The sequence below is a fragment of the Echeneis naucrates genome, chromosome 13, assembly GCF_900963305.1.
Source record: "Echeneis naucrates chromosome 13, fEcheNa1.1, whole genome shotgun sequence".
Classification (NCBI taxonomy): domain Eukaryota; kingdom Metazoa; phylum Chordata; class Actinopteri; order Carangiformes; family Echeneidae; genus Echeneis; species Echeneis naucrates.
In genome coordinates, this window is record NC_042523.1 from 25,445,919 (window position 1) to 25,467,551 (window position 21,633).

General features: G+C 45.7%; 3 protein-coding genes across 6 annotated transcripts; 2 read left to right on the forward strand and 1 right to left on the reverse strand.

Annotated features, from left to right (window-relative positions):
* The first annotated feature begins 2,065 nt into the window (after positions 1-2,065).
* kcnj13 (potassium inwardly rectifying channel subfamily J member 13) lies at positions 2,066-4,657 on the forward strand. Its single transcript, XM_029518225.1, has 2 exons — positions 2,066-2,594; positions 4,083-4,657. Exons 1-2 carry the CDS (start codon positions 2,078-2,080, stop codon positions 4,655-4,657), a joined length of 1,092 nt encoding a protein of 363 aa, XP_029374085.1. The 5' UTR covers positions 2,066-2,077.
* A 2,890-nt stretch (positions 4,658-7,547) lies between these two features.
* efhd1 (EF-hand domain family, member D1) lies at positions 7,548-12,450 on the reverse strand. Of its 2 annotated transcripts, none has more exons than XM_029517669.1 (5): positions 11,755-11,882; positions 10,618-10,763; positions 10,322-10,469; positions 10,014-10,148; positions 7,548-9,852 (listed from the first exon to the last, which is right to left on the reverse strand). In XM_029517669.1, exons 2-5 carry the CDS (start codon positions 10,674-10,676, stop codon positions 9,718-9,720), a joined length of 477 nt encoding a protein of 158 aa, XP_029373529.1. In that variant the 5' UTR covers positions 10,677-10,763; positions 11,755-11,882; the 3' UTR covers positions 7,548-9,717. The 2 variants fall into 2 exon arrangements, with proteins under 2 accessions (XP_029373529.1, XP_029373528.1); XM_029517668.1 differs by lacking the exon at positions 10,618-10,763 and adding an exon at positions 12,430-12,450 and having other exon boundaries at positions 7,550-9,852; positions 11,755-12,093.
* Positions 12,451-12,654: 204 nt separating this feature from the next.
* nlrx1 (NLR family member X1) lies at positions 12,655-21,481 on the forward strand. 3 transcript variants are annotated; one of them, XM_029517665.1, is made up of 12 exons: positions 12,655-12,765; positions 12,919-12,990; positions 13,970-14,094; positions 14,270-14,660; positions 14,986-15,217; positions 15,460-16,621; positions 16,930-17,113; positions 17,248-17,343; positions 17,673-17,759; positions 18,015-18,266; positions 18,762-18,972; positions 19,129-21,481. In XM_029517665.1, exons 2-12 carry the CDS (start codon positions 12,962-12,964, stop codon positions 19,276-19,278), a joined length of 2,919 nt encoding a protein of 972 aa, XP_029373525.1. In that variant the 5' UTR covers positions 12,655-12,765; positions 12,919-12,961; the 3' UTR covers positions 19,279-21,481. The 3 variants fall into 3 exon arrangements, with proteins under 3 accessions (XP_029373525.1, XP_029373526.1, XP_029373527.1); XM_029517666.1 differs by having other exon boundaries at positions 12,656-12,765; positions 12,914-12,990; XM_029517667.1 differs by lacking the exons at positions 12,655-12,765; positions 12,919-12,990 and having other exon boundaries at positions 13,971-14,094; positions 14,227-14,660.
* Positions 21,482-21,633: the final 152 nt, after the last annotated feature.

A 21,633-nucleotide genomic window follows, 5' to 3' on the forward strand; every position in this document is an offset into this window, starting at 1 on the left:
AAGTTTTGTGGCTGTTTTTAAAAGTAGAAATGAAGATTCAGAGCTGTTGGTTTTGTGAACAGCTGAGTAGCTGCAGCTGGATGTTACATAAACCGGGACCTGGGCACCGACCCCGGGCTCAGGAAAATGGCTGACAAGGCATCATCACACGTAGCTGTCAGCCTGAGTGTTGCGGCACCCTCTGGGCTGCACGGTCTTTCCAGCAACTGCACAAAGTGTCGTTTGTCAGTGCAATACACATGACAACATCAATAACATTGTTACACATGAGCTCATTTGCAGCATGACATAGTAATGAGTCCAACATACAGCTCAGAAAAACATATGTTCAGTGAAGGGACAATTCAAGTTATCAACCAACACAACTCTGAGTCACTGTCCACTTGTCCACTGAGTTGATTGTGTCCCCGTTCACCGGGCCCCTGAAACACATGAGCCTGATGAAGAGATTTTTTCACTCATCAGCCAACACAACACAACCTCCTGTTTACTTATCCCCTGCCCACCAGTCCACCAGGTCTTTGTCCACCAAGTCCCTGTCCACAGCTTGTCTTATGAAACATTTCTCTCCAGATTACCTGAGCGAACAAATGTGTCACATCTTTCTGGTGAAAGTTGTAGAACGACCTTCAGCTTGTCAGACACTTTGTGTGTCCAGAAGTGTGACATTCCTCTCTTTGATTTGCACAGTAACATTCATTTTCACTGTACAGCAGAGAACTATTTTCTGAAAGGGATATGGTCCTTCATGAGCCTCAGAGGTTCAGAAGGACTTCAGTCTCATAACCTGACCAAGACAGAGTTAGCTTAGCATCAGGACTGGAGGTAGAGGAAACAGTGTTTCTGACTGTTCTAATCCTAACCCTAACATCTTGTGTACCAAATCTAGCATATACTCTGAACTGCTGGGTCAGCTGGTCCCTGCGCTTCCAGTTCTGATGCTAAACTAAGCTAACTTTATCCTGACTCCAGTCCTGATGCTAAGCTAAGCTAATCTTCTGGTATTCTTGACTTGACCGGTTGATACAGTGACTCTCTGACAGACTGGGATCCAGAACAATGAACCTCAGCGGCACATAGCTGTTATGTGACAACCCCTCTTACACAGAGACATACACAAAAAAACACAAATACACTTAACCCTGCAAGTGGTTAAAACCTGCTGTATTTGAAATGAACTGTTGTGTTGTGCGTTGCAAGCTGTGTAAAGTCATATATTGTGCCTGCTGAGGCCGAGGGGGCCGAGTGGGGCAGTCAGTTTGACCCCCCCCTCAGATGGGGGACACATTCCTGCCCTGCGTGAGACTGTGTGTGTCCGTGTTCCTCAGACTGATTCCCAGCTGGGACCAGCTCTAATCTCCTGGCAACAATATTGACATAGAAATAGAAGCTGTGGAGGACAGGACTCTCAGGACAGGACTGTCCGGTGGTTGGGATGCTGCGACATACATCTGGACCTCAGGAGGCAGCCAGCTGATAGCTTAGCTTAGCTTAGCACAAGGGAACTGCTGCTTTTATCCATGGGTCTGACTGACATCAACCAATCACAGACAGTCAGCAGGGGGAGGAGAATGATGATATTTAAAGTGACATGGAGAAAGTTCCAGACTTGGACTGGACTGGGATTTTGTTGGTCCAGACTGTTCCCTCTGCTGTCAGACCTGCTGTCAAGTGAATGTTAGAGGAGGAGCAAACAGACGAGGTCACTTCTCTGCACTGACATGTCACTGTTAAAATGACGTCACTTCCTGGCCCCAGTCCTGATCCAACCAACGGTAAATTTACCAGTCCTGGTCTAGCAACTTGCAACCAAGATGAAGAGACGTCTGTTGACAGCTAAATGCTAACATCAGCTGCACAGCCTGTTGTTTCTGGTCTGATCAGATATCACATCTTTCTGTTTCAGCCTAGATCTTTTTGCTAAAGATGCTAGTTGAACCTTTGCATAATAACAGTGTTGATGTCAGCAGTTGATGATCATTGTACTGGGTGAAGCTGATGGATAATTTAAAATTAGTTTTCTTGTTTTTCATGGTTTCCTTTCAGCATCATCTTCACCTCCAATCAACCTGCAATCATGACAACCAAATCCAGCAGCAGTGTTCTGGGTGGGAAGGCCTCCTCCTCGCCACTCTTATCCTCTCCACAGCGCCAGCGTCTGGTAACCAAAGATGGACACTGTGCCCTTCGCCCCCACCTGTGCCCCTCAGGCTGGTGGGGAGGAGTGTCAGGAAGAGCCTGGCTGTTGGCCCTGCAGGACCTGTGGGGACTGTTGGTGGGTCTGCGCTGGAGGTGGGTCCTGCTGGCCTTCTGCACCTCCTTCCTGGCCCATTGGCTTCTGTTTGCCTGTCTCTGGTACTTGCTGGCCCACCTCAATGGAGACCTGGCTGTGCAGGATCATGATGCCCCTCCCCAGGGACATGTGGTCTGTGTGAAGCATATAACCAGCTTCACTGCGGCCTTCTCCTTCTCCCTGGAGACACAGCTGACCATTGGCTACGGTACCATGTTCCCCAGTGGGGACTGTCCCAGTGCCATCGCACTGCTGGCTGTGCAGATGCTGCTGGGCCTCATGCTGGAGGCATTTATCACAGGTACACCCCCAACCACCTGTCTGTTTTGTCTTCTTTTGTACTGTGTACATGTAGCAATTTCCCTTTGTCCTGGGCAAATTTCTGCCAAGAAAGGCAAATAAAGCAACCCTTGACCCTTGACCTTGACCCCTCGGCCTCACATCACTTCCATAACGGACAAAGGAAAGATCAGGAAAGGTCAGATCTTGCTCTAAAAATAAATAAAATGTTTTATGCACTTTGCACAATTCGGATTGATTCAAATACTTATATTTTGACAGTCTGATGTTGACCCAGACCAAATTTCACCATCCACCCCCCACCCCCCCGACAGCTGCTGCAGCTTCCCTTCCTGTACGTCCTGAAAAGGTGTCACCACCAAACCGTGCTGCACCTGAGTACCTGAGCCCCGTCTCAGAGAGCATGCATTGAGAGAGTGTTGCATTATGGGTCATTGTATCCTCTATGAAGTCCAGATCACTGTGAACAGAGGTAATAGAGGTTAGTGTTTGAGCTTCTGCAGACAGTGAGACATCTGCTGATTGACTGTGGTATTACATTTTCACGGAGAGACAGACAGTTCTCCTTTAGATGAGACTGGAATCTAAGCTCTGACCTCTGTGATGTCACAACATCAGACCTAAGCATAAAAGGATATATCCTTTCAGTGGTAGGCCCTATTGCCAAACTAAATCCTCTTCCATAAAATCCACCACATTTACGGCTGTAAACCCTCAGATGGTCATTTTGCAGATTTACTGCCTTCAAGGCAGGAACAGGAGAACGGAGGAAGATAAAACCCAAGTCCACACCTACAAAACTTGAAAATGTGTGGTGTTTTAAAACATATATTAACACAACTGAACAAACTAGTACTTGGACTTTTATACAACCTAAACTGGTGAAACACATCTATGTGACATATAGAGACATATATATGTGACAGACATATATAAGTCAGAGCAGGGTATCTATTGGTTGCCATTGTAACGGCTACTTCCTGGTTGTGACAGAGTGTAAAGGGCATCCCAACCTGTTTATTCCCTCCACCTTCATTTTACCAGCCCTCAGATGAAACTGGATTTGGAGTGACTTTTGGTAGTGACATGGTGGAGGGGGAGGGGTCATTTTGGGATTGGGCCTTAATCGGGTTTGAGTTGAACCAACTGGAGTTTAGGTTTTGGTCCAGGTTTTCACTGAAAGGGATCCAGCACATGGGATGAATGCAATTTTTGGCTGGTAACAACCAGATTTACTAATTAGACATTTTCTAGGTTGAAAATAAACCAGGAATCTAAAGGAAAGAGTGGGCTCCCCCTTGTTCTACAGACACTGTTTCACTGTGGGACAGAAAAGTTCTTCTTTGTTGTTTCTCAATTTCAGAAAGTCACCAATTGTTAGTTCTTGTACTTGTGTATATATGTATAGATCTCGCTATATATAATTCTTAACAATACATTATATTTAAAATTTTAAGCAGGTCATTGATGTCTCACTGTCTTCTGTCAGGTGCTTTTGTAGCCAAGATTGCTCGTCCACAGAAACGAGCAGGCGCCATCCAGTTCAGCCCACAGGCAGTAGTGGGCCAGCACCAAGGCCAAACCTGCCTAATGTTTCGAGCCACTAACCTCCTGCAGCGACCTCTGGTGGACGTAAAGGTGAGTGCAGTGCTCTATGAAGAACACGAGGGGCAGGCCCTCCACCAGACTTCTCTGGACTTCTACCTGGATAATCTGGGCCAGCAGCCCTGTCCCTTTTTCATCTTCCCACTCACCTTTTACCATCCCTTGGATCAGCAGAGCCCACTCCACCCTGCTCTGTGTGAGGGCATGTCCAACCACTTTGAGCTTGTGGTCTTTCTGTCAGCTCTGCAAGAGGGAACTGGTGACTTCTGTCAGAAGAGGACCTCCTACCTGCGGCAAGAAATCCAGTTTGACCGTCGCTTTATCCCAGCTCTGGGGCTGGATGCTCGGGGGAGGTACATGGTGAGCACTCAGCACTTTGAAACGGCTCATTCTAAGGAGCCTTTGAACAAGGACTGTGTGGTGCAGATCAACGGAGACGGCAGCGACCGCATGGAGTAAAGAGGTTGAGGTCTGAGAAGGCCAGGATTTCTGGGTGATAATGGTTTTGACAGGCCTGGGGCAATAACCATGGGGCAGATATTTCTCTCATTGGATATTTGATTTTAATTGGTAAAATCAAATTTAATTTTGAGCATTTCAAATTTAAACTCCTTCCAGTCTTGAGAGCTGCTCCAGAATCCCAAGCTACTGATCCTACAGTAGCTTACTTAGAAATGTACGGCCAACAAGGGGCACCGCTTCTGTGTGGACAACTGTACTGTTACAAAATGGGTTTTATTTTTGTTATTTAGGTTAGGGTTCCGGTAAGAAGAGTCTCATTGCACTAACAGCCCAGAACCCATACATGGCTACCACCCAAAATCTGCTGTTGAAATCATGTCAGTTTACAGATCAACTTCTGTTGCAGTGTTGATCTGGTTCAGACCTCAGCTGTAACTATACCGAGTTATTGAGGCTCAAGAATTCAAGGACCAGAGCTGTAAAGATAAAGTCCAAAGTGTAATATAACCATTTTCTTACAGTTACACTTACAGAAAGTTACTTTGCGCCTATTTTTTGTGTAAGATTTTAAAAGTGTATTTTAAAAATATTTCACTCTACACACAGGGCTTATAAACAGACTCCTAGCTGATTGTTTTAAAGCAGCTGGTGAACATGGTAGCAGCCAAACACTGAGGTAAAACAGCAGGCTGGACTTTAACTCCACAGGAATGATTATCGTCACTGATCAGATGATTTGAGTGAAATGGACAAATGTAGCTGAAAAGTGAACCTCATAAAGCCTCCTGTCAGAGTTTGCTGACATTAATGTCAGCTAAACCTAAACCTTCATTCTCTCATTAAACTCATCTAATTTGCAGTTTCATATGTAAAATTGTGTGTGTGTATGGCACCTGAGGCTCCTGACAGCAGTGATCTGTATGTTGTAAATCTAACCTCAGTCAAATCAATTTTGATCTGTTTAGTTTTAGAAACTATTCACACATGCAGAAAATGTGCTAGTGTTTTCTGTTCAAGTAATGTACTCACCTACTTGATGTCACAATCGTGCCCCAGGGCAAGAGGCCGTGAGGTTGAGTGGTTCAGGTGGAGCCAGCAAAGATGGACGATGATGGATCGAATTGTTTGGAAACTATAATCGTCTAAAGGTGTGTGTTATTCGTTGTCTCACTCTCCAACTGTGTTCATTTCAGGGGCCACATTCTTCAGAATGCCAAGGTTTCTAAGGAGTCCCAAAACTGAATCCAAACTGAAACGATGCATTCTGAGGATTTTCCCTTTCTATCACCAACTGTTCCCACCTATTGTCTAGTAAGCCTATAACACCACTCATTTGTTTTTCACAACTCTTGGAGCTGTCGTTAAATTATTGATGCACCAATAATCCTGGGACAGTTTCAGAAAAGAAAAACAGACCTGAAGGAACTTTCAAATATGAAACAATCCATCTTCAGGTTTAGCCGCCTCTGGCTGTGGCCCCTGAACTGGGACACAGCAGTTGAGTCAGCTGGAACTCACACTCAGACAACTGACAGTAGCCCTAAATGTAAAATAAATGCTGATGCTGCCATGTTCACAATGACAGTAGCTGAATCTAAAGAGAGGACAAATACAGGGCAGAAACTCCCCGTACTTGACCACCATCTTAGTGTAGTGTGCTAACTGCTTTGATAGGTAGTGCAAAAATTAAGCAAACTAAGGCTGATGGGCAGCCAAAGAGAAATGTCCTCATGATGGAGACTCTGCTGTCTTCCATATCAAAGGGCATTTTGGATTTTGATGAACTGAAGTTTATGGCACAACAACTGATGGCAAACACAACTGATATTAGATTGACCTGACGGCTCTGTAGTGACTGCTGATCAAGACTTTCTTTCTGAAAAATTGTTTCCTACAACACGATTGTAAACAAAAATAAATGTATTATGTCTAATTTGTCCAGTTAGTGAGAGTAGGATTAGCACTGTATATTTTCAGTATGAAGAGAATCACTGTAGTACAGGAAACACTCCACTCAATGTGATTGTGAAGACAGAAAGAGATATGAGAGTCTCACCTGCTTCCTTTGTACAGTGTACATGACATGAAATAAATATTTTCTAAACAAGCTCCAGGTGAGGACCGTTCTTTCAGTTACCACAGTGAGCAGACACTGTCCGGCTGGACATGGTTACATGCAGACAGTGTTTGTAGTAAATGATCAAAGCGATCACCATCAGATGTGTTCCATGAATTAACATGTATATTCCGGATCTGATCAATGTCAGTTTATCGCTTGGTTATATTGCACAGACTTTCAAGACTGCTGTTATTAAACCTCTCCTCAAAAGACCTAATCTTGATCCAGATGTTTGGGCTGATGATGGATTCATATCTCACCTTTCGTTTCCAAAATTCTTGAAAAAGCAGTTGCAAACCATTTCTGTGACCCTCTGCAGAAGAAAGGCTTGTTTGAAGAGCTTATATGGACTCAGAACAGTCTCATAATGAATGAACTCTCGCGGGGCTTTTCACAAATGCACATGCTTTGTTTTGTAGTTGTATTTTGGACTCACAAATGCACAAGCTCTGCTTCGCAAATATAATTTTGAGGCACACTTGTAATGTAAATGAACAGAGAAAATGAATTGCTGGATGTGCATTTACGAACTGTTCTCATCCGTGCGTACCTCTGGCTCCTTAAATTTCTCCACACTTAAACGGTTAGCGACCATTGTTGTTATGGCAAAAACAAACAACACATTTTGCAAAGGCGGCACGTAACGTGTAACATATGGTCACAAATTTTATGTTGATTCAAACATATAATTTGGGTCAGCAGGACACTTCAACTGAATTACAGCATGGTGACAATCAGATAAATGTTACTGACAGGCATTTCGCTCTCTGGATGGAGGGTTAGTTTTGGTTCCTCAAGTCTCCAAGAGTAAATCAGGAGGCAGATCTTTGAGCTATCAGGCTCCTCTTTTGTGGAATCAACTCCCAGTATCTCCCAGGGGGACTCTGTGGCAGCTTTAACCCTAACCCTAACCCTCTGACTGACAAAGACTACAGTTAACAATTTAAGGTTTAATTATCCTATTTCTTTTAGTTGTTAGTTTAGAGACAGATATCCCCCTCCCTGAGCCCGTTTCTGCCTCTTAAAGAAGTTGTTCCCTCCACTGTCTCCTGTTGTCTCTTGGAGGGATCTGTTGGGTCTCTTGATGATGAAGCCTTGCTCTAACTTTGTTAGGATTTGGAGCCATATTTATAAATTTGACTAGATTTTACCTGATCAATTATATTTATAAAAATGTATTCTGATATGTTAATATGTTTTCATTTTTAATGCAAATTTCTCCTATGGTGTCACATTGTTAGTGTTATGATAACTGAAATTCAGAATATGGGGTGCAGTGGTGTAATCGGTAGAGCATGCCCCCCATAAACAGGAGTATACAAGGTCCTTGTTGGAGATATTGCTTTGGTTCAGTGTAATTTGCTGCATGTCATTCCCCTCTCTCTCTCTCCCTCCCTCCATTTTCCTGTTACTCTTCAAGCTGTTCTATCTGATAAGGCTAGGAAGGCTGAAAAAAATAGCATATATTGAGCCTGAAATTGTCTAATTTGTCACATTTATTCAATTCAGGAACTAAAGCCTCACCCCCAACCTGATGGTAGCTGTTAATTGAACTGAACCCAGTGCTGTGATTGGATGAACGCTCCTTCTCTTACTTAGCATTGCTGCCCCTGCTGTCTGAATTGAGAAACACATATGTAAAACAAAACAAGCCTCAACTTTTTGGCTTGTCCACTCGCAAAGACTGTTGAACATCAAACTCAAATCTTGATCAAGATCCAAACAGATTACCTGAAGACGGCACTGAGCTGACAGTTTACACTTTTTCAACATCTGTTGAACAGCTAACTCATCTGGGTCACCACTCTGACCTGATGCATGCTGGGAGAGAAGTGATGAGACCAATGCTGTACTTATTTGCCATTTATTTTAGTTGACATGGCTCATTCTCTTTTTTGTGTGTGACAGGAAGTGAATTACAGGAGCTCAAAAATAGAATTCACTGACCTTTTAAGTTTGGCAATTTATAAGCTCTGCTAAAACTATATTATCTATATTATCTTATTCATATTTATTTATTCATGAAAAAATACATCTGTTTCCTGGACGCAGATGGTCTGTGGTACCTACAGTCATTTCTTCTTGCGACTAGGGATCATGCTGAACTGAAAAACATGGTCGCAGGTGACACACAGAGGAGACAAAACATGAACGACAGCAGAAGACTCTCAGTCTGTCAGAATCCCTACTCTGATTGTGGACTTGTTTGGTCCCTACTCTGGGTCTAGTTTGGTCTGTGGTTATGTGAGACTGACATCCTCTTCCTCTGAAAGACTAGCTAACCATGACTGATATGTTGGACCAGAACCATGTGTTCTTACTGACATGGATCTGGTTCAGACTCAGTATGGAGCCTTTACTTTATGAAATGGTTTCAGTCTCAGATCTGTGTTCAAAGCTACAGCCTGTTTAGCCATTACCTTAGCATAACAGCTGGCAGTAGCTGTTCTGCCTCTGTTCACCTGCACCTGATTTGTGGAAATTTATTTAATCTGAACATGAATAAAGATGCAACCCTGTTTGTACTCTTTATGCTAAGCTAGTGGCTAACATCACAGTCTGTCATGTCTGTTAGTTCCTCTTCCTGGACAAGTTCAAAAGAACAAGTCATAGGCTGAACTGGTGCTGTGGCGTCTTCAGTGAGTCAGAGGCAGGTGATGTGTCACTGCACTGTTTCTGCAACAGGTTGTAGGTGTCACCATGGCAACAATGTGAGGGGGAAATAGATGACCAAACTTTAAAATTAAACTCACAGGATGACTTTACCTGAACAAGGTGGACACAGAAACAACACATCCATAGACACACAAGTCCTGGTGGCGACTCTCTTGGAGTGGGACTAAGGTGGAGACACTGGGCTGAAGCATCTATGTGGTGACAGTTGGGGTGTGGAGCTCAGGAAAACAGGTCTGGACTTGGACCTGGCTCCTGTGGGGGATCAGGAGCAGAATGTGGACTGCAGCTGCTTGAATGCTGCTTGTCTCTGCTTCTTCTCCACATCCTGCCTTTTACGCTCCTCCTTCTCCTCTCTGATCTCGGCTTCAAATCTGCTGCCCACAGAAAGTGCCTGCACCTGGAACACAAGAACATCAGTCCCCTCCATCAGCACTGACCACAGGTCCAGGTGGAGTACCAAGATCTGGATCTGAACCTGAAACTAACCCAGATATCAGGGAGAATCCATATGCAGGGCCTAGACCTGAACCCAAAGAGACCGAAGTAAGGGTGGTTTACCTTGGCCTCGAAGAAGTCCTTGGCCCCTAGGACCCCCTCTGTTGAAACATTGATCTCCGACAGCCGGGCCAGAGCCATGAGCCCACTCTCCTCCTGCAGCTCTCCAGCTGCTGCTCTACGGAAGATCAGCAGGAACTGGAGGAAAGACAACTATTGGATCAGGAGTCCTTCTGTAGAGTGAACGGGATCCCTATGTTTATCCCTATGGCAGCCACTATGGTCTATGATGGGGGCGATTGTGTTACAGAGCTCTTTATGTGTGTGAAAGGAGGACCAGGACCAGAATCAGGACCCCTGTGAGATCTCACCTCTCTAAAGCTCAGTTTGCCATCAAAATCCTCGTCCACCTCTCGGATCATGTTCTTGAGACCCAGGTGGGTCTGTGGAGCTCCCAGCTTCTCCATCATCAGCTTCAGCTCCATCAGGTCGATGAAGCCGTCCTTCCCAGTGTCGTACCTGCAAACCACAGACCGCACAGTGTCAGGTCCAGCACCCCATCCTCATATGGTCATCATATGTCCTATAGCCACACAGATACAGTAACTCAGAGGTGCTAGAGTCCAATCCACGGAAAACCAGCCAGGACCTGGTCTGGAACACATACATCCATGTGCTGTGATGACAACAATGATGATGATGATGATGACGATGATGACACACCATGTGACCCGATCTGATCACGTGCCTCCACAGATCTAAGCAGACCAATCCACTGGACCGTACCACAATGTGGTCCTCGGCCTCCTGGTCCTTATGCAGGAAGATGAGGAAGAATAAAAACATGTCTCAGTTTGTGTTTGGACAAGAGATTGCACACGTCAATAATGAGATGCCTGCATCTACAACCTTAAGCGTCAACGTGAAGTTAAAGATCCTGGAGGTCAGTCAGGAGCCGGTCCAGCTATTATCACCATGGGAACACCACAGTCTAAGAGCGGGAGTACTCCTAGAAGCTTTTGTGTATCAGCTGGTTGCTCCTTTGTACTCATCATCATCATCTTCATCATCATCATAATGAATTAATGGCAGGACTCAGTCTGAACCTTTAACCCGACACCCTCAAACTCACACTCACACACTCATCAGCTTTGTTCAACTGACCAATCACACTTCATGGACACTTCACTTTCTGCATCATGGAGTCATGGAGAGCATTCCAAGGGCAAGAAAAAAAAAAACCCTTGGTTTGACTCTCCACTGGACCCTTCCCACCAGAGACCAGTAACTACCTGTAAAATAACCTGTCAGAGGTGGACTCATGTGTTTCCTGTCAGTTTCAAACCTGAAGTCAGCAGCCAATTAGCAGCTGGGCTTCAAATCCACACCAATGAAAGCAGACCCAGAAGTCTTTAGGTCAGTCTTTGGACCAGGACCTAGATAGGGTTGGGGGTTGGGACACATCTCGTGTTTTCAAAACATGGATCCTCAAGACTCCCAGGGGGTCCAGTGCGGACAGGTCCCTGTCCCGTTCAGTCCCCAATGCAGTAGTCCTGCGCATCCATGAGCTGAAAACACGAGATGTGTCTGTAAGGCCAGAACTCTGGTGGAGGGACCCTGGGTCAGCGGTTCAGACACCCCCGGGAACCGAAGACCACAGGCTGGTTATCAGAGACTGGAGACCGCAGACTCGGACCAGGAGAGTTGGTCTCCGGTCAGCAGTAGCAGCGTAATCTCATCAGGAGCCTCCCGGACCCTGAACTCCTTTCTCCGGGTAAACAGGTCTGTCTGATCCGGTTCTTACCGTCTGAACATCGCTTCCATGTCCCGGATCTGCCGACGGCTGAACTCCTTGAACTCGGTGTAGGGATTGAAGACCCGAGTCGGTCGAGAGACGGCGTTTCCCTCGTTGATGTCCAGTCTGCGGATCAGTTTAGCGGACAGCTCAGAGGACGAGTCGCCGCAGGCAGCGTCGAGCTCCCGGGGCTTGGCTGTTAGCGAGCCGTCCTCGGACTCCGGCCTGGACTCAGCCTCCTGCGTAGCGGCAAGCCGCGACTGCAGCTTTCGAGCCAGCTCCTCCGAAGCCATGAAGATTCTGCTGGACGGGCCGAAGAGAAGCCGGAACGACGAGGACCAGATCAAACTGCAGAACACAAAACTGAACTTCCGATATGACCGTTTCACAATAAAAGGGTCACCTCTACACAGCTGTGGTGTGAAGCAGCACTGTGAGTGTGAGTGAGAGAGAGAGAGAGAGAGAGAGAAAGAGAACAAGAGCTGCTCTAAATCTTGGGACTGGTTTCATTGAATGACACTTCTGAGCTGTTTCAGGTGAACATTTTAGCGAGGGTGATTTTATTCTGAAAACATTGACTTTGTTTTACGTCTTCAGTCAAGAAATCCGTTTTAGTTATCCATCAAAATAAAAGATGAACGTAGAGCCCGTTACATACAAAGATGGAGACAAAATGTAAATTACATTGTCTGGATTACCAGATTACTGGCTAACAGATTAATTGAAGATAATTATGAAGGTCGTTCATATTTCGGACACACTCCGACACCAAAACCAGCTAGCTGACGAGCAGCTGTTTCCAGCTGTGGATGACGACCACATACGTCTCACACAGCTGTTCTGAGAACGAGCCCGCAAACCTCGAGACTTTTATTTTGAAAGAGGCGCCCTGGAGGTTCCTGGCTCTTATGCGGAACACAGCAGGACGGATATTCAGCAGATCTAACGTTTTAAGGTCGGGTATAAAGAGACCAGGATCGGGACCCGTTGTGACCACTGAATCCACCTCACTGACACACGGTAAGACCAGTGTTACTGGTTCTGGAGTGATGATCCAACGGGACTCAGCCCAACAGTTCCAACCTCTGCAGGATCATGGCAAAAATCTCCATGACCCTGAACGTCGGACAGTCCAGGTTCTGTGTCTAAATCCAGTTCTGTGTTTAAGTCCAGGTTCAAGGTCCGTCCTGGTGTGACTGGTCTTCACAGGAAAGACATGCAGCAGATGATGAGCTCACGTCACAGGTTAGTGACGGACCTTCTGAGCTCAGGTGTCCCTGACTGACGGGACTCACCTGAATGGGTTAGGGCTGGGTCATGCTAATGTCATGTGACACCTTCTGGGTGTGGCTGCAGGGGCAGCATACCTGTTGTGGTGGACTCTGCTTTTATCAGGTGTTCCATCTGAGTCTGCTCGCCTGAGTTCATCAAATGGTGAGATCTTAGGCGGTGGACCAGCACCTGGTCAATAAGAGACAGAAATTCTTTTTTTAATCCCCAGAAGAAGTTCTGTTCAGGGATTGTTCTCACCACGGGTCAACCAAAAGTAAAGAAACTGCTCCATTTGGATTTGGATGTCTCTTTAATTTTGTAAGGAACCACTTCAAATCTTACAGTGTGCTGCACTTTCTGGTGGAGAATAGAGACATGACTGGTGGGGCGACAATCAGGAGGAAATGTTCCTTTTCATATCTTTATTAGGCAGCACAGTGTCACAGTGGTTATCTCTGAAGGTCCTGGTTTGGTTCCAGGCCTCAGGCCTCCAAAGACATCCTGGATGTCCAGGGTGATCCCGCCCCTTGCCCAGAGTGAGCTGGGATTGGCTCCAGAACCCACTGTGACCTGGAAACAGATAAGCGGAAGAAAATAAATTAATTAATATCTTTTTTAATACCAAAGATCCTACCTTCAAAACAAAATACCCCAAAAGCAAAGTCCTCATTAACAGCCAACATGTAGCCTGAATGAACAGAATATTAGATCTGAGACCTGGAGAAAAACATAACCTGAACCAAAGTGTGAAAATATGACCAAAATTTTTGGAATGACCAAAAAGTTTTGGGAATCACTGCCCTAATCCCAAAATCCAACAAACAGAGCCGATCAGGATCAGCCTCAACAGGTCCCACCAGGGGTAGGGTTAGGGTTTAGGGTTACTGACAGTGGAGACTTGGATGCTGTCAGGCTGCAATTAGAACTGAATCCTTCTGTGATATGCTTACAGAACGCTGAGTCAGCTGCTCACAGCATGGAGGATGATGGACAATTCCCTCCATTCTGCCCTCAGCCCTCAACCCCCAGCCCCTGGCCCCCACCTTCGGACCCTCTGCTCCACCACTTCAGAAGCAGGTACACAGCTCAGGTCAAAACAGCTACAACCACACACAAATGACTGATGAACAACACCAGATAGTAGCAGCAGTTGTGTGTCTGAAGCATCTGTGGCTGCAGAGGATTCATCCCTCATGTTTACTTCACCAGGTTTTGATTTGGTGCAGCTCCAGTTCACCTTCTGTCTCTGTAGATACCATTCAGATCCACAAGAGGAAGTTGTTTCTATGGTTCAGCCATCTCCCCCAGGAGGAGAAACAGTTTGGAGGGTACTTCAGCCCAGAGACCATGCACGTGGATCCGCTGATTGTGGAGCGAAAGGCTGAGGAGAGAGCAGGGCGACTCAGCCCCCCTATGCAAACCCAGTCCCTCTCCAGCCCCTCTGTGTCTGTGGAGCAGTTGTTTGAGCCCACTGAAGCCTGGACTGAGGGCCGAGGGATCAATGTGCTGCTGTATGGGGCTGTGGGAACTGGGAAAAGTACTGTAGTTCGCAAGCTGGTGCTGGACTGGTGCAGTGGAGCCACTCTGAACCACTACAAGCTACTGGTGCCTTTCTCTTGTGAGGATCTCAGTCAACTATCAAAGTAAGGGTCACATGTTTGATAGGGTTAGTTTTGGACTTGTCTCTGAGAAATAAAGTAAAGTGTGTATCACCAAAAGGCAGTGTCTATAGAACACTGTCAATAAAGACAATGTAAAAACAAATGGTGTTACTAAAGACAAAACAGTGTCAATCAAGAAAAAGTGACAATAGAGAACACTGTCAACAAAGACATGCTGTCAAAATGGCATCAATAAAGACACATTTTCAATTAGGATACTGACAATAAAGATGCAGTGACAGTGTTGATGAGGTGATGAAGTCTGAATCTGTCAGAACTGAGTTTTTGCCCAATGTTTCCCACAAAGGGTGTCTTCATTAAGGGACCTGGTAAGCAGGAAATACCTCCATCTTAAAAAACACCCCCTGCTGAGTGGGGAGGGAAACCTGGCCAAGGATGTGCTGTTCCTCTTCAATGGGATGGAGAAGATGAATCTGGACTTCCGGATTGGATCCACGGAGCTCTGCAGTGATCCCAGTGAGGCACTCCCTCCAGATGTGGTGGTGGTGAACCTGCTGAGGAAGTACCTCCTGCCTGAGGTGAGGACAATCCCCCATCCTACAGCAGGGTTGGGGCTCAACCCCACATTTGATAGTTGTGTACAGTAATAATAATGGGCTAATGTGCTAATGAAGTAATGAATAATGAAATAATAAACACTGAAAGTTATTTTTATTGTTGGGCCTGACTGAACACTTGTTGATGGGCATTGTAGCCTTCATAATTGTGATGATGTGACAGTGTTTGAGATTGGTTAGGAAGTTGTCTTCTGTTTTTCCAGGCCAGTATCTTGGTTACGACCAGACTGTCGGCTATGGACCGTATTCCTCAAAAGTATGTAAATCGCTACGCACAGATTTGTGGTTTCAATGACCCAGACCGCCAGCGGGCTTACTTCACTAGCCGCCTCCTGCAGCAGAGTGGCAAGGCTGCACGTGACCATGAGGCCCAGGCTCTTATAGAGCTGCTTTACCTTAACCTACAGAGAGAAAGCCAACTGGCTGCAGCCTGCTTCCTGCCCTCCTATTGCTGGCTCACTTGTGCTACCTTACACTTCCTCCATTTCACTGACGCGAAGGCACCCATTCGCACTCTGACTGGAATTTATACAAGTTTCCTCAGGCTTAATTTTGGAGGTGAGGTGCTTGGAACAGGGACAAGTGTGCCCATTCAAGGACATAACAATTCTCTGATGCTTTATGTCATCCGTACCGTTGGTAAAATGGCGTTTGACGGTATAACATACAAACGAACGTCATTCTCAGAGAAGGAACTGGAGCAGTGGATTGGAGGGAAGACCAAGACAGACGAGGAATTACGTCAGCTGGCCATGTTTCAGACTGATGTGCTGGACTTCTTCCTGGCTCCTTGTGTAGAAAGTGGTAAACATTTACCCAAATCTCTGAGTGAGAATGATGAGCGACGATATGTGTTTGCTGTCCCGGCCATGCAGGAGTACCTAGCAGCTCTCTATGTGGTTCTAGGAGAGAACAAATCTGCTCTGGAGAAGCTCTCCAAGCGGGTCTCTGTGGCCATTGGTCAGGCAGGGGAGGATGTCAACACCCTCTTCACCATCCTCTCTAAGTTCATTCCCTTGCGAATATTTGCTGTGTTCAACCTCATCAAGCTGTTCCCAAAACTGTATGAGAAAATCAGCAGCCACAACAAAGGCAGCATTGCCAGAACCATGGCAGCCGAGATGTTTCGCACTGAGGACAGCTACAACGAGGATGTCCTAGACCAGGTGGAGCAAAACCTGCTGGGGGTCCATGGTCCTCAGCCACAGCAGCTCAGTGAAAGCCACCCCTTTGAGCTTTATCCCATTTTCATGGGTGGACTGTTGCATTATGGGAACCGTGTCCTTCTCCAGATACTTGGCTGCAGCATTCAGAGTACTACTGTGGTGCAGATCACTCATGCCCTCAGGAAGCACCTGGTCAGAGGTAAATCCTTTCACTCTCTCATGTTGAAAACTTTGTTCTCATTTGAACAAACCTCTTCTGAAAAGTAATACACAGTAATCATTGTTGTGATGAGCCCAGTTTGTCAGTGAAAGTGATGTCTAGTGAACCCAAATTGAACAGCCTCACAGAAAAAAACACATTCAGATGTAGTTTCATGCTTTTTACGTCACGCTGGTTATTTTCACATTATGAAGTCCAGGATGTTAGAATACTTCTGAACATGGTTCATTTCAGTTCAGTTTTAGACAGAGAGCTGTATTTAAACCATATATCTGTTTTATTGCTAGAACTCAACAAACCTCAGCCCCCTGAGGAAGTGATGGATCTGCTGGTGCTCTTGTACGAGTTTCAAAACCCTAGACTGACTGCAGAGGTTCTGGCGTCAATGAGAACCATCCACCTCACAAACATTCGTATGACGTCACTTAAGTGTTTCATACTGAGTTCTGTGCTCTCCTGCACCCCTGCAAGGTAAAAGAGACCATGAGGTTGAAGCTGGTGAACACAGAGAAGGTGTTCTTTAGCTGAAGGGACTCTGTGTCTCTGTGTGACGATTGAGTATTAACTGAGTGGATGTTCTCAGACTTGTGGTGTTTCCTCTGTAGTTACCACCTTGAGGAGCTCGACTTGTCTTCCTGTTTACTGACTCAAGATCTGCTGAAGACTTTGTGGCCAGCCTTCAGACACACACACAACCTAAAGTGAGACACAAGAAGCAATTAACAGATGTGTTTTCTGCACGATGCCTCGCTCATGTTGTAAGCTGCTCACAGTTAGATTCTGTATGTGTGTACAATAGATAAGCTTAGGTAACAAACATTTAATCCATTGATTGACTCACTGATCTGCTGTGAGAGCATGAGGTTTAAATGGTGTAAATATAGCTGTAGTCTCCCCAACACAGCATGTGTTTTTCTGCTTGTTAGGTGGGCCCTCCCACATTAAACATTACTGCTGTCTTAAATAACTGCTTGTTAATCATGTGTGTGCAGTGTGTTTTGTGATTTTGTTGTGTGTCTGTTGTTGACAGTCTGCAGTTTAACAGCCTGGGTCCTGAGTCCTGCCTCATCCTAAGAGACCTGCTCCTGGATTCTCTGAGCTCCATGAGGTCTTTACAGTAAGTCTCTGGGGCTCTGTTCAACACAGGGGCCTCTGCAGCAGGGCTGGAGTAACTCAACACAGGGCCCCAAGGCAAAAATGACCTGCAGTGCACCCTTAAGTATGAAACCTAAAGCTAACCATCTTATGACCGAGGGGACTGCCTGCTTGGGGACCCCTCTTCATAATAACAAGGGTCCCAGGCCCTTGTCAGTGTCACCTTTTCCGTGTTGTTCTGAGGAGAATTTTTTCATGAATCCATTGTGTTCTCCAGACTGTGTGACAACCCTCTCCTTGATCGTGGAGTCTGTATCCTACTGGAGGCCTTGCCTGAGAACCAGACCCTCAAACACCTGTCCCTGATGCACACTGGAATGGGGGACCACGGGGCTCTGCAGCTGGCTGACAGGCTCCAGCAGCATGTTGGGCTCCAGGAGTTAAACGTGGCCTATAACAACATCGGGGACAATGCTGCTCTGGCTCTGGTGGATGCCTGCAGGGAGCACCCCAGTATTCACACTGTGCAGTGAGCATCTTCATGATTATTATCATCAGGGACACAGGCTGGATGCTTCTCTTCCTGAAGCTTCATTTAGAGAACCCTGGGTCAGATGGGCAGGGCTTCAGAAGGAAGAGAAAATAACGTGTCACAAACAAGAAAGTACATTATTTAAACATTAGATGAGAGTGTTACCTAGGACTAATGGATCAAAGATGAGGACTGACTAGGAGGCACGATGCATAATTGAGTGTTGAATAGTTACAGAGATACATACAACAAGAAAGGGAGGGAGGAAGGAATAAAAAAAGAAAAGACTTTTAAATTTCTATATAATACACATCCCCTCTATGTGTGTTTGTTGAGTTTGTATGTATGTATGTATATTTGTCAAATGAAAAATAAGTAAAAAAAACAAACAAACAAACAAACAAAAAAAAACACCTAACCCTAACCCCTTCATGGTTGTTATGTACCCGTGTCCCATGAGTCTGTGTGCTGATTTGGGTTCTGTCTCTGCAGCTTATATCTGAATGCTCTCAGCGACGTGGGAAAGAAGTCCCTCTATGTCCGCGGCGTTCCCAGGAACCATGTTGGCAGCGGTCGGCGGGTCAAGGTCCTGGCTTCAGTCACTGAAGGCTCAGAGATCTCTGAGGATTGGCACCCAATCCTCAGAGTGATCAGAGAGAACGCCAGATCCTGGGACCGCCAACGAGTCCAACAGCAGCTTGAGGTACCAGGAGAACCACAAGAACCACCAGACAATGATGGTGATGGTGATGATGAGAGCAGAACATCAGCCAGACCTGAACCTGAAGCTGTAGAATATGGTCTGTATGGTGATGGGGGTCCACTGTCTCTCACCCAGTCTCCCCCTGTCCCTCTGCAGGTTTTTCTCAGAGACCTGGAATGGGGCCGACAACAGCAGCAGAGTCTCTGGAAGAGGCTCCACTTCCTGCGAGTGGAAAAGGGGGTCAGACAGACTCTGAGGATGCTGGACAGGGAAGTGCCACCTTCATCACCGGGATACAGCAAGTAATTGAGAAACGGTCAAAGGTTAACAAGTTCCTTCAGGTGCATTTCAGTTTGTAGTGAGGACACTCTGCACCAGGAGATTTGGCCTTAGTGACATCAAACATTTCAGAACACAGACACCAAGCTGGCTGCTGCTCATGTGAACAACAGCAAGTAGATCATCATCTCCAAACATCTGGTGTTGAACAAAAATCTAAGCCTAACAGAGGTATGACCATCACAGGAATGTCTGTAACTCCTTCTGTGTTGATAGATGCAGTCATGGGATGATTAACCCTTCTCAGGGGTGGAGGACTTCCTGTGTCAGGTCAAAGCAGCACACACTGAGCTGTGTGGTTGTGTTGTGTAGTCACTGATGTGCCAGACATGTGAAAACAGCAGTCAACCTTTGAAAACTGTGCAACATGTGATCAGTGCGTTATCATTTTTATCTGATTGTTGACTCCAATAATAGAATAATATGTGATACTATTTAACATGAGGTCAACTCTGGTAACGTGATTTTAAACCAGGTGCCTGTTGAACATGTCTGTGCTTGCTTCAACCTTTTGGCCAGGAACATCACAATATTTTTATTCTGTTTGATGAACAACTCGTCTAATGGTATGAAATAAAGGCTGTTTTGGGTTCTTACAGTGAGAAGAGATGATTGAATATAGAACATGATGAGCTCCAGGAACCTGTGACATGAAATGTTGTGTTGAGATATAAAAACTTTAATCATGAGTGAAGCCATAGATTTTTAACCTAATCTAATTCATTATAAACTGGATCAGAGAGACTACACCTCTGTCATGGTGCCTACGCCGTCAAAGAGAGGCAGCACTGCAGTGTGTGAATGTTTAATCCCTGCTGCTTCCAGGAAGGACTCACTTGCCCACAGAATCTTTATGGTCTGTTTGCTGTGAACTGTGAACTTTGTGCGTCTCAGTCTGGGCAGAAACACACTCTGGACATGAGCTCGTCTTCAGGTAAACTCTTTACTTCCTGCTTCACAAACACAAGAATGGCTCTAACTTGACTGTACAAATGAAAACTTGCTGCTTGGTGTTGTCACCTGGAAATGTGGAGGTAGGTGACTCTCAGCCTGCTGCTGTCCTCTGTGTCCTGAAGACATCTGATTTCGTTTGATCTGTTGTGTTGTCTTGTAGTTGTACAGTGTGTGTAGGGATGGAACAGCCTGAGCTCTGAACCCGGATTCCGCTGGATGCGGAACGGCTCCGTCCTCCGCCGTCCGTCAACATTCACCGGATCCGTCTGTGCTGCGCACTGTTTCGGGAGTGGAGGGGGCTCACGAGATCTCGTGAATTCATGCATAATCGCGCGATATAGCCGGTTGTAGTTTCTATAGAGAACCACAAAACCATTTCAGTTTATTGTGTCCATCCAAAAGACATTTATTGGACCAAATTAGTAATTTATCAGCCGCTGCAATTACTCCTGCTTTATGGGTGTCTTTATAAAAACGATGTGGCGGGTTATAGATTATTAGTGAGTCACTATTGTTATCCTGCGCGTTTATTCTTCTTTTTAAAGTTTTTATTATTCCTCTTCCGTAAGAATTTTGATTCGCTTCTTGTCGGAGGGCTTTGAGGGTTAGGGTTCACCCCCCCGGACCAAAGCCCATCATGTGGGGCCTGTTTGGGATCGCTGTGCTCTGTTTTCTGGGTAGAATGCGATATTTTGGCGCCGTAAACGGCGAAAACGTGGCCAAAAAACTCCATTCATTTCCTATCAGAGAAGGTGAAAATCTTCACCTTTTTCAAACCTCTCATACTTTGGCATACATCCAGCTACACCGTCCATTTACCATCAAAATGGAGGAAAACTTATTGTCTTTCAAATGGTGTTTTCATCTTTCTGATATCTTTTATACTTTCCGAACAGCGATTGTTCAAGCGTGATGTTCGTCTCACCTCATTTCTGCTGAAAGTTTTAGTTTCCCATGTGTGTGTATTGCACGGAATGTTGGTGTTAGAGTGGAGGAATCTTCAGTTAGAGTGCGTCAGTGAGCTGAAGATTCTCTAAAAATGTATTTTAAATCGCCCTCACGGCCACATAGTTTAAGGTACACGCCTCATTTTCTCCAGTGTAGTAGAGATTCTTGTCCTCTCTTAAAATATGTCTTTACTTTAACTTTCGGACAAACCAAATTTGAACTGTGCCCCTCTAAAGGACATGCTCACCCCTCCTCTCTCCTATTACTCCCCATGTGTTTTTCTCTGGCCGGAAGGAGAGGAGTTCACATTTTCATGTGTTTTTAACTCGCTCCCGTGTCCACATTTTACATCCTAGAAACACCAAAATACACACAGCTTCAGAAACTTGTTGTGGCGCTCAGCGTCTGCTCGGTTTTCTG